General features: G+C 40.0%; 1 protein-coding gene across 2 annotated transcripts in view; it reads right to left on the minus strand.

Moving 5' to 3' along the window:
- The window catches only part of ANKRD29 (ankyrin repeat domain 29), a 68,138-nt gene that overhangs the window by 30,933 nt on the left and 24,084 nt on the right, over positions 1–13,121 (minus strand). For both annotated transcript variants that reach the window (XM_075353341.1, XM_075353339.1), the window contains one exon: positions 6,164–6,262. In XM_075353341.1, coding sequence (XP_075209456.1) covers positions 6,164–6,262 — 99 coding nt within the window. The remainder of the gene's footprint in view (positions 1–6,163; positions 6,263–13,121) is intronic.

Here is a 13,121-nt window from a genome sequence, read left to right on the forward strand (position 1 = left end):
GAATTATAACAACTACACTGTAAAAGTCTTCGTAATGAATCAGCAGCTGTCAGTCCTTGATGTCAGCTAGTTGTGGATGGCGGAGAGCTTTGTCAAATGCCTCTCAAGCGTGAAACAGCTCATGAAGGTGGCCAAGCTGGAAGGAACAGCTTTCTAGAAATGCATACAGTGGCATGTAAGCGTTTGGGCACCCCATGTCAAAATTAATGTTATTGTGACCAGTGTTTAGGATCATTATCCATTTGTAGAAGCCATCCTCTTTTCAACTTCAACTTTTTTACAGATGGTGTTATGTTTGCATCAAGAATTTGTTGAAATTTAATTGAATCCATTCTTCCCTCTATCCAGGAAATGTTCCCTGTGCCATTGCCTGCAACACAACCCCAAAACATGATTGATCCACCCCCATTCTTAATAGTTGGTGAGATATTCTTTTCCTGAAATTCTCTGCCCTTTCTTCTCTACATATACCTTATATCATTGTGGCTAGAGTTTAAACTCATCAGTCCACAAGAATTGTTTCCAAAATTCATCAGGCTTGTTTAGATGTTCTTTTGCATATTTCTGATACAGAATTTTATGGTGAGGACACAGGAGAGGTTTTCTTCTCATGATTCTTCCATGAAGGCCATATTTGTGCAGGTGTCTCTGAATAGTAGAACAATGTACCAGATCTCCAGAGTATGCTAAATATTTTGCAGTCAAGAGGGGTTTCTGATTTGCCTCTCTGGCAATCCTACTAGCAGCTCTCACAGAAATCTTGCTTGGTCTTCCAGACTCAATCTTACATTTTAAACTGAGGAAAGGGTAACTTGAAAACACTTTGCTATCTTCTTACAGCTTTCTCCTGCTTTGTGGGCGTCCACCATTTTCATTTTCAGAGTGCTAGGCAGCTGCTTATAAGAACCCATTACTCCTGTTTTTTAGCACGAGGTTTGAGGAGGCTGTTAGTGTTTGGGGTTTTTTTTAAGCTGGGAAAATTGCATCACCTGGCCTTATCTAACAATGATAGTGAGCAAGCAAGCCATAACCCTTAAGGTACCGTCACACATAACGAGATCGCTAGCGAGATCGCTGCTAAGTCACCGTTTTGGTGAAGCAGTAGCGATCCCGTTAGCGATCTCGTTATGTGTGACATCTACCAGCGATCAGGCCCCTGCTGTGAGATCGCTAGTCTTTGCAGAATGGTCCAGGCCATTTTCTTCAAAGGCGATGTCCTGCTGGGCAGGACACATCGCTGTGTTTGACACTGTGTGACAGGATCACAGTGACTGCTGAGATCGTTATACAGGTCACTACTGCGACCTGTATTGTTCCTGCATCGCTGGTAAGGTCTGACTGTGTGACATCTCACCAGCGACCTCCCAGCGACTTACCTGCGATCCCTATCAGGTCGCATCGTTTTCGGGATCGCTGGTAAGTCGTTGTGTGTGACTGGGCCTTAACAGGCTAGTTAAGGTCTGAAACCTTGGCTAAAGTCATCTGAGCACACAAATCTCCATGGGAGACCAAACGTTTTTACAGTCAGGGCCAGAAATATTTGGACAGTGACACAAGTTTTGTTATTTTAGCTGTTTACAAAAACATGTTCAGAAATACAATTATACATATAATATGGGCTGAAAGTGCACACTCCCAGCTGCAATATGAGAGATTTCACATCCAAATCGGAGAAAGGGTTTAGAAATCATAGCTCTGTAATGCATAGCCTCCTCTTTTTCAAGGAACCAAAAGTAATTGGACAAAGGACTCTAAGGGCTGCAATTAACTCTGAAGGCGTCTCCCTCGTTAACCTGTAATCAATGAAGTAGTTAAAAGGTCTGGGGTTGATTACAGGTGTGTGGTTTTGCATTTGGAAGCTGTTGCTGTGACCAGACAACATGCAGTCTAAGGAACTCTCAATTGAGCTGAAGCAGAACATCCTGAGGCTGAAAAAAAAGAAAAAATCCATCAGAGAGATAGCAGACATGCTTGGAGTAGCAAAATCAACAGTTGGGTACATTCTGAGAAAAAAGGAATTGACTGGTGAGCTTGGGAACTCAAAAAGGCCTGGGCGTCCACGGATGACAACAGTGGTGGATGATCGCCGCATACTTTCTTTGGTGAAGAAGAACCCGTTCACAACATCAACTGAAGTCCAGAACACTCTCAGTGAAGTAGGTGTATCTGTCTTTAAGTCAACAGTGAAGAGAAGACTCCATGAAAGTAAATACAAAGGGTTCACATCTAGATGCAAACCATTCATTAATTCCAAAAATAGACAGGCCAGAGTTAAATTTGCTGAAAAACACCTCATGAAGCCAGCTCAGTTCTGGAAAAGTATTCTATGGACAGATGAGACAAAGATCAACCTGTACCAGAATGATGGAAAGAAAAAAGTTTGGAGAAGAAAGGGAACGGCACATGATCCAAGGCACACCACATCCTCTGTAAAACATGGTGGAGGCAACGTGATGGTATGGGCATGCATGGCTTTCAATGGCACTGGGTCACTTGTGTTTATTGATGACATAACAGCAGACAAGAGTAGCCGGATGAATTCTGAAGTGTACAGGGATATACTTTCAGCCCAGATTCAGCCAAATGCTGCAAAGTTGATCGGACGGCGCTTCATAGTACAGATGGACAATGACCCCAAGCATACAGCCAAAGCTACCCAGGAGTTCATGAGTGCAAAAAAGTGGAACATTCTGCAATGGCCAAGTCAATCACCAGATCTTAACCCAATTGAGCATGCATTTCACTTGCTCAAATCCAGACTTAAGACGGAAAGACCCACAAACAAGCAAGACCTGAAGGCTGCGGCTGTAAAGGCCTGGCAAAGCATTAAGAAGGAGGAAACCCAGCGTTTGGTGATGTCCATGGGTTCCAGACTCAAGGCAGTGATTGCCTCCAAAGGATTCGCAACAAAATATTGAAAATAAAAATATTTTGTTTGGGTTTGGTTTATTTGTCCAATTACTTTTGACCTCCTAAAATGTGGAGTGTTTGTAAAGAAATGTGTACAATTCCTACAATTTCTATCAGATATTTTTGTTCAAACCTTCAAATTAAACGTTACAATCTGCACTTGAATTCTGTTGTAGAGGTTTCATTTCAAATCCAATGTGGTGGCATGCAGAGCCCAACTCGCGAAAATTGTGTCACTGTCCAAATATTTCTGGACCTAATTGTAATCGGCCAATTTTCCTGTTTTGTTAATCTAAAAATGTAAAACATGACAATAAAAAAATATTTTTTTCCCTAAATTACAAAGGAAATGTGTCATCTTTAACCAAGTCAAAGACAGTAGCCGTGGCCTGATCCCTTGGCAATGAGCTAAAAAAGTATAACAAGAGAATGGTGCAATATATAAAAAAATATATAAACAGCAAGTCAACTGCAAATTTACTACCTTTAACACTGTCTCCATACCTAGCTATATTTTATAAAATAGAATTAACCATTTAAGTAAACTCAGTGTTTCACTACAACCTGTACTGCTGCCAGTGCATGTCTGTTTATAATGGGTGTGACTGAAACATCTAAACTCAATAATTAGGAGTCTACATGCTATTGGCCATATAGTGTGGGTTATGTTTTGGCTGTATGTTTTTAAAAAGTCTTCTAACACAAAATCTAAGCATCATTTAGAGATTGTTTTCTAGCCCAGCTGTATCTAGAGTACTGTATGTCTGCATGTTGGTACACGATTTATGAGATAAAAATAAAGATATTTGCACATGTACGTACATAGATTATTAGTTAAATTGGCAGGCTGCTCTTACCTCACCCTTAGCGGATGTATGTTAATATTGCAATTTATTTTAAAAGAAATAATTGCTCCGGTTAAATAAGGACACACAACTCACCCTGGGGCAGCAGCTTTGATTGTGAGGAAAATCTTAAGTCATACATGGTATACAAATATTCTGTAAACTATGCTGTAACTGGAGATCTGGGGTGAATTAGGCTATGGCTACAGACTTCATTTTCACTTGAAGAAGGACCTCCACGCAACCTATGCACAACTTTCCCTTCATCCAAAATAGCATAATTTATGGTGCATATGGGCAACATGGATCCCTTATACAGCATTCTAGAATGCTGTTTATAAGTTGTCAGGCTGATCTGTATAACATAAAAAACAGCTTGCTTTTATTATATACACCTACAGGGCGCTCAGGTCCGATTGGTGTTGCTGGTCTTGGTCCGGTGCCTCCTCTCTTCTTTTGATCTCCATTCTCCTTCTTGTTTTGTGTGGATGACGCGTCCTATGTGGACTGTATATATAGTATATACTTTAAGATCGGAGTGGGCCGAAGTGGTTTTCCTGATGTTGCACCTTGGTGAGGAGGCATTCACTTAGGTCAACCCTCTGTTTGAGAGAAGAGATACGATCACCTCCAATGTCCTAGAATTTTTGGAAGCCTTCCGGAAGGTTTTTGATGAGCCAGGTCATTTCGCCGCTGCTGCAACCTCTCTTCTGCAGTTACAGCAGGGGCAGCAGAGTGTCCACACTGTCGGCCAGTATGCAGTTCAGTTCCGCACCCTCTCCCCAGAACTAGGTTGGAATAATGGCTACAGACTTGTCCTGTCCACTTGTTTTTGGTTTCCCTTGGCTCCGTGCCCATGAGTCCACCTTGGACTGGAAGTCATTGGGGGTAGAATTGCCACAATAGATGTCTGATCCCTGAAGCCTCAGCACAAGTCCCACAGGAGTGCTCTTAGGGCATGCATATACACACCTGCCCTTCTCTTAAAGGGCCGGTGTGCTATTTCCAGGAAGTGCCTCTCAGCCTATGGCTGAGAGGCGCTAGATACTTAAGGCATCCTCTCATGAGGGGGGGTGCCTGTGCAATATCCTTAGTTAGTCAGTCATCTGTCTACTAGCTAATTGTGAGGTCCCGTGCTCCTGTCTCGTTACCTATTCCTTAGTCTGCCTCCCATACCTGCCTTCCTGTCTGCCTCAGCCATTCCGGTTGTACCCACCTGCACCTGTGTCTGCACCTGAGTCCATCTCCCGTCCTCTGGGGGTCAGCTGTCGCAGTGGCGGTCATTGCCCTAGGAGTGGTACCTGGCATCTGTCTTGTGGCAGGCGCTTAGTTAAGCCCCTCCGAAAAAAGGGTAAGCCCAGGTTCCCCTGTGGTCTAGTGGATCTACTCTTGCTCTCCACCACAACATCGGGGAGCATTACAATTTGCAAATACCTCCGATTAGAAATGTAGTACAGCTGTTCTGATTCATTAACACTAGAAGTCCCAGAGAGGGGTCATTTAACATTTCTACCTTTGGAACCCAGAGACGGGTCGAATGAAATTCTTTTGTTTACACTCTCTTACAAGACCTTTGTTGAGGTGGATCAACACAATTGCCCCCTGCAGATTCCTCAGGCAATGGCCACATTTACAAAGGAAAGGATGCTAATTGGAGCCATCAGAGTTGTCAGTTTGGACTAAGGGTCTTTTGACCCTCTTTCGGGACGTCAGGGGGGAGCTCAAAATTTCTGGGACTTCTAGTGTTAAGTCCCTTACCTCATGTGCATTGCATTGCAGGACCTTAAGTACCCATATATAGTTACAGTTAGTTAGTTTCATAGCTATGGATACCTAAGTTCCTGCAATGCCCTGAACATGAGGTAAGCGACATAGTGAATCAGAAGAACTATACTACATTTCTAACTGGAGGTATTTGCTAATATTATTACACCTACTGGGACAGGATCTTGGAGATGGGAATAGCCAATTAACTCCCCTGACAATCAATTGTCCGGGGCCCCTATACACAACTTGTCAGCCAAATCTGTAGTTATCAGCAGGTTCAGCTGACATTAGTCTAATGCGTATGGAGGGATTTAGAATATTTAAAGTCAACCTTGCAAACATTTGATCGATGAAGGTTCTTGCTGTTGGACCCCAATCAATTAATAATGACCTATTTTTAGGATTGGCTGTCTGTTTTTAAATCCTGGACAACCCTTTTCATAATAATTTTAAATGGAGAATTGCTCCCTATAACTTTCTGTATCAATTCTGTATAGTATGATTTATATTATAGTTATTTTTAATGCATATTCGGAATAATTGGAAATCCAGTTTATGAATGCCTTCTGATTTCCAATTTGTTTGTAACAGATTAAGTCATAATGATTCATAAGAATGCTTATTGGTTCATTAGTACATACACAAAGCTGCTCATGGATGTTGGCTCCATTTTTTAACAGGATTTCTGCAGCTCCGCAATGTCCATGCTGACAGGCTGTGAGTAACGCTGTTCCTCCATCCTATGGAGATAAGAAAAAAGTCAATAAGTATTTGCACATAGGTACTGTTTTCCCAAAAATAAGACATGGTCTTATATTATTTTTTGCTCGGAAAGAGAGCAATAACAACAATCCACATTTATTCTTGAACAAGAAAATCAACAATTATTGAAATATAATCATGTCATTGCACTCTACAAAATCATCCTAACTCTCCTGAATGCCATAATTAATTTCTTGAGACCGTATTGCCTTTTTACATATACAACAATTTACATTAACTGATATTTATGTACAAAATCCAAAAGTGTCCAGGCAGCTACTGGCATACATGAAAAAGACTAAAAAAGAGCTATTCACAAAAGGCTAAAAACAAGAGGAGTAAACCTTTTGTGATATTGGATACATGTAATAAAGATATATTTTTATAAATTATTCATAGCTATACATCATTTTTGAATAGGTGTTTTTCAATACTATTTAATTTATAGCCACATTTATAGTTAAAGTATGTAAAAAGTTTACTGGGTGCCATTATTAATACTACCCTCATTGGCAAACATAGGAAAAACACAATGTAATGAACCCCTCCAATTTATGAAAAATTGCAAAAATTAAAGTAGCTTCTTCAAAGAACCTTAAGTTCTGATTCTTGTCCTGAAGAAAGAGACTCCGAAACGCGTAGACGAATAAACTCACTTTTTAACAAGATTTTTGGACTGGAGTCTACTTTTGATGCAGTGCGGTGTTGTTTACCCTTTCCTTGACCTACCTCTTCTAACGTACAGAAAAAAGAGATCCTATAATGGGTGAGGTATTGAAATGTAAAAAACAGTGAAAACGCTTTGTGACGACTGCCCTAAAAATATTTTCTACATGAATGACTATCAAGAATATGGACACTATGCTTAATATACAATGGAACTGACAATTGAACACAAAAATTCTGGTCTTGATAAAAGCAGTCTTTGGATAAAATTTTGTAAATAAAATATGTGTTTTCCCAGAATGATCATTTACCACCTATCCATAAGAGAGGTGAAATACACACTGTGTAATTACTGGGGACCCAACCAATACCTATACCTGAGTCTGCCTTCCCATACCTGACTTCCCCTGCCATGCCCACCATTCTTGTTCTTACCCACCTGTCCAGCCTGCCTCAGTCATCCTGCCAGTACCTGTCTATTCCTGAGTCCATCACCTGCCCTGGATGTCAGCTGCCATAGTCCCGGTCACTTCGCTGGGAGTGGGACCTGGCATCTGCCTTAAGGTGGGCGCGTAGTTGAATCCCTGCCACTAAAGGGTAAGTCCGGGTCCCCCCTGTAGTCCAGTGGGTCAACTAATCCCGCTCGCGGCCCCTACACCAGCCGCTAGCGTTACACCCATCACTACAATGAGAATAGAATTCAAGATCCGATTTCTTCTCACTGCATGACCGCAGAGAAAAGGTGTCTTGCCACTCCATGCAATGGCTGTGCGGTTAACAGGAGGAGTTTCCATCACCTTTAAAGAATTTGCGGAGACTCCTTTTAATCATGATATATGATATAACACTGATTCAGGCCTGGCACGGCTCGCCAATCTTTTCAATCGTTTGTAGATTTAAATGCTGATGGCAACATATTGGATTTTGCTAAGTAGTCGAATTACAATCCTTCCAACAGAAATAAACCATTTCCACGAAGCCAATTCTCTGGGATAAGAAACATTGGGCATGAAGTAAATATCTTCAAGCTAGTACCTGAAATCCAGCCTCAGATGCCCTTTTACTGTCCGGAAATAAACGTGTGCATTAAACCGTAACGTGCCAATGAGCCAAGTCAGCACTTTTCTGAATAGGTGCCAGGCGCTCACTGAGCACAGATTCAACACCAAGTGGATTCCATCTCTTTCATAACACTTAACATATTGACTTGTTACCAAGTCGTAGAACAAGGCAGCCTCTTATTTATTTTTACAGGCTTTCTGCATCACCCCACGTGCACTAGTGACTTGTTCAAGCAGGATCACAATGAAAAAGCGATTTTGACAAGTTTATGTTACACAAAGATGGTTGTAATTAAGAATATAACTAATACAATAAAGTCGTCCTTGTATGAATGTTAACGAGCATCTGTTTTATGAGTAAGACTCAATGGTATCTTTTATAGTAATCTCTCTGGAATATCTTAAGTCTATTATCTCTCTTTTGTTATTATTAATGTTGTTTTTAGAATGTTTTAACTGAGAACAAGATAAAGGTTTTCGTCAATCTTCTAAAAAAATATGCAGAATACTACATAGATTTTCCATTACAATCGCAACTAACTTTTAAACTTCTCTCCTCGTCAGCTTAAAGGGAATTTGTCACCAGGTTTTTGCCACCTAATCTCTGAGAGCAGCATAACGTAGGGGCAGAGATCCTGATTCCAGCGATGTGTCAATTACTGGGCTGCTTAATGTAGTTTTGATAAAAAAAAATCACTGTTTAATCAGCAGCAGATTATCATTAGAGGATTACTTGAGATGCTGCAGGTTGTCCAGCATATTCATGAGCTCTGTATAACTGCTAGATCTGTAGCAGAGAAAACATTGATTTTTATCAAAATTACATCTAACAGCTCAGTAAGTGACATATCGATGGGATCAGGGTCTCTGTCTCTACATTATGCTGCTCTCAGATGAGGTTGCAAAACCCCAGTGACAGATTCCCTGTAACCAGTACCCAAGGGGCGCATATAGTGCCCTTAGAGTTTAGCAGTGCCCCCGGGCCTCGTACCATCTTTGATCAAAAAAATACTGACCATTACTATTACAGAGTGGCATGGATCTCTATCTGAGTATGACAAAGAACAATGTAACAGAAAATTGTGACCTCATCTAAGAAAATTGATTTACACTATATGGACAATAGTGTTGTGACCTGCGTATCTACAGGAGCTTTAATGACAATAGAGTTGAGGTCAGGTCTCTGTGCAGCTAATCAAGTTCTTCCACACCAAATCCCCCAACGATGCCTTTATAGACATTGCTGTGTGCACTGGACACAGTCATGCTGGAACAGAAAACTTAATATCCCAAACTGTTAACACAAAGTTGGAAGGTCTCAGTTGTCCAAAATGTCCAGGTATTCCTTCACAAGAGCCATACCGTATCATCCTAAATCCTTAGGGGACATAGCTTTGCCCGATTTCAGATCTTACTGTATTATCTTTCTAGAGTCCTGGACTGGTGCACGAAAGTATCGGAAAAGCTTGGGTCAGGATGGTGCAAAGCTTTACAAATATCCCTCTCATTATGATTTCCTGGTTGGACCCATCTCTGGTTAAATCACTTAAAACATATCCCACAATTGGGGCTACTCTTGCCTGTTGTACCCTTCAAGTGGTAAGTGCCTATCTTATACTGCAGTCCTCTTCTATTTTTATCATTTTGGGTAATGCACTTTTCCTCTCGGGACTAGATTACAATGTCTTTTGAACCTAGATTAACAGTGGATACTTCAGAATTTGCCATTTTGGAGCTGGACATGTCCACTAACTAACTAACTCCACTGGGACTTTGGAGAGTGGATTAGTTGTCTCATTTCTTTCATTCCCTTCCTCCTAGATCATTTTACGATAAGGACAAGATGACTTTTGAGACAGCGTGCTCGAGTGGGGGACCTACTCTGTCTTTCTCATATTCATTGAAAAATGATCTTCCTGACCAGCCTGCCACTCAATATCTAACACAATCGTAGGCTGCCCATGGGTATTTCTTTCTCGAAAGAACAACAGAGGCAAATTTTCACTTTAACGCATAAAGCATCGATTTGCTCGCATTTTCATTAGGCTAGTTATAAACGGATATCCTGGTATAGAGTCACAACCTGCCTACACTCTATGATCCCTGATGCCAATAACGTGTTGGAAATATGGGGATGAGGAAGGTGACCCACTACATATCTTTTGGTCTGGCAGATTTCTCACTCCTTCTTGGAAAAAAAATGCTACAAATAATAAGAGGGATTACGGATCTTGGGTCTAATCTGAATTTCCGCCTCGTCCTTCTCCATCACTGTAACATTCTATACTGAGGCTCCTAATTGCAACAGCTTGAGAGTGCACCCCTCCTCTGGAAAAAATAATCCCCTCTGACGATCTGCGTCTGGTTTTCTAAAATGAATGAAGTGATGTTGATGCAGGAACTAACTTCTAAAGTCAATATCTCATATGACTGCTGTTAAATAACTTGGTTTTATTGGATAGAATTTAGATCTTGGTTTTGATATCTAACTTGCTTTATATTATCTTGGCATTTTATATTATATTTCACTATTGTGTAACTCTTGTCATTACTGCAAACTACCTATTGATCTCTACTTCAAGATAACAGTTCCAGTTTCTCACTGTAGTCTATATTAACATTATCTTGTGTATTTGTTTTTGTGTTTGATTTTAGCACATTAGTGCCTTTTGTCTTTGTTGCTCTTTTTGCAATTTAATAAATACAGATACATTTTAAAAAATATTTCCTTTACTAGGGCCTTAATTAACTCTTGAAAAACAACCTAATAAGATTATGCCCCTTACAGGTGGCACAATTCAGCAGTCAGGCTGGTAAGTTCATTCTGTAATCAGGCTGGGCATAATAGTAGGTCCCAAATTTAACATGAACCAACAGTGTGGTGCTGCAGCTAAAAAGGTCGACACAATTCTGGGATGTATCAAGACAAGCATTGAATCTAGGTCAAGAGAGGTAGTTATTCCCCTATATTCTGCCCTGGTCAGACCCCACCTGGAATACTGTGTACAGTTCTGGGCGCCTCAATTCAAGAAAGACGTCGATATATTGGAGCAAGTCCAGAGAAGAGCAACCAAGGTGGTGGAAGGTCTGAAAACCATGTCATATGAAGAACGGCTAAAAGAACGATGGATGTTTAATTTGAAAAAGAGAAGGCTGAGAGGAGACTTAATAGCGGTCTACAAATATCTGGAAGGAAATCATAATACAGAGGGAACCACCCTATTCTCATTAGCACACACAAGTAAAAGAAGCAATGGGATGAAACTAAAAGAAAGGATATTCAGATTAGACATTAGGAAAAACTTTCTGACAGTGAGGGCAGTCAGAGAGTGGAATAGGCTACCACGGGAGGTAGTGAGCTCTCTATCAATGGAAATCATCAAGTGTAAGCTGGATAAACATATAGCTGGGGTGATTTAGGAAAACCTGCACTCGCAGTGGGTTGGACCCAATGGTCCTTTAGGTCACTTTCAAGTCTACCATCCTATGAATCTATGACGTTTCTACTAGTAATTGCCATATCAGCCACCACACTGCCAGATAGAAAAGTGTGAGTCATCACTCCACAGAACAAGTTTCTACTGTTCTATAGTAATATGGCAGTGAAATTAGTTAACCCGATTAATCAAATTTGTATTAAAAAGTAACAAAAAAAATATTTAATATTTAAAAAATATGAAAAAAAAATTATAAACATTTGAAATCACCCCTCTTTTTTCCATTAAAAATAAATAATTAAAAATAAAAAAATAAAATAAACACATACAGTATATGTGGCATCTATTTGTCCATCCAAAAAAGTCCAATCTATCATGTAAAATAAATGCATTCGATTGGTAAAATCCTGTGTTGAGAAAACAAAATTAAAATATCAGAATTGTGTTTTTTTGAATACTTAAGTGCGGCAATAAAATGCAATAAGGGGGTTGATCAAAATATTGTATCTACCCCAAAATAGTATCAATAAAAATATCTGCTCATACCACAAAAAAACAAACTCTAACACGGCATCATCAACTAAAAATTGAAAACGCTATGGGTCTGGCAAAATGGTGACAAAAGCAATTTTTTTATGAATTTCGTAAAATTAAATGAATTACTATTTAAATAAAAAAAACTATACATGTTTGGTATCACCGTGATCATACTGATCCAAAGAATTATACTGTCTGGTAAGTTTTAACTTATAATAAATGCTGTCAGAATAAAACACAAAAAAAAAATGGCGGAATTTCACCGGGCATGGATTTTTTTCCCCTACATTCCAACACATCACATGATAAAATGGATGGAGTCATTCAAAAGTAAAAGTCATCATGCCAAATACAAGCTCTTACATCGCTGTGTCAATGAAAAAGTAAAAAAGTTATGGTTTTGGAGCAGGGGAGGAAAAAACGAAAGCGCATATAGGGAAAATCACCAGGTCGGGAAGGGGTTGATCAAGACCTTGTGGCTCTAATACTGCCTTGTGTACCTCAAAGAAGTCATATATTTAGGAGTTCATAAGGAGATGACCACAAGAGTAATGGCTGATGCATGAACAGTGAGTAAGTGGCCTGTACAGTCTATACAGTCCTCAGTACATGTTCAGATTGAAAAAAGCTACTTTGAACATCATGATTTAATTTCAGTTTTAGGTTTTTTATTTTCTTTCCCCAGCACAGAGACCACTCATGTTCATCTAGGGCTATCCTAGCAGATTATTGGCATACTACCGCATGTCAACTGTGTATTCTACCAGTTTATTTTCATTGAGAAAAAAAGAACTTCTAAAGTCACTGTCGAGGCACTAGACATTCTGCAGACAATATGGTTATTCTCCAATGATCTTGTTTCCAGTCTACTGAGTAGACAGCCCCCAGTCTATGGTGCTGAAGAAATAATACGATTGTAGATAACTGGGAAAACAGGAAACACTCTTACTACCTAAGGTGAGAACAGTGATACAAGCTTGAAAAATTGACTTCAGTCATGTACGAAGAAGAAGGACAGATAAGATGAAAAACAAGCTTATAATAATGTCCTATTGTAAGAGTGTGATCTACAGTCATGTACCCCCCTGAAGACCTCAATGGCTTTAGTGCCTGCTGTGTGATATACAATACGGGGT

Source organism: Anomaloglossus baeobatrachus, chromosome 6, assembly GCF_048569485.1.
Source record: "Anomaloglossus baeobatrachus isolate aAnoBae1 chromosome 6, aAnoBae1.hap1, whole genome shotgun sequence".
NCBI lineage: Eukaryota > Metazoa > Chordata > Amphibia > Anura > Aromobatidae > Anomaloglossus > Anomaloglossus baeobatrachus.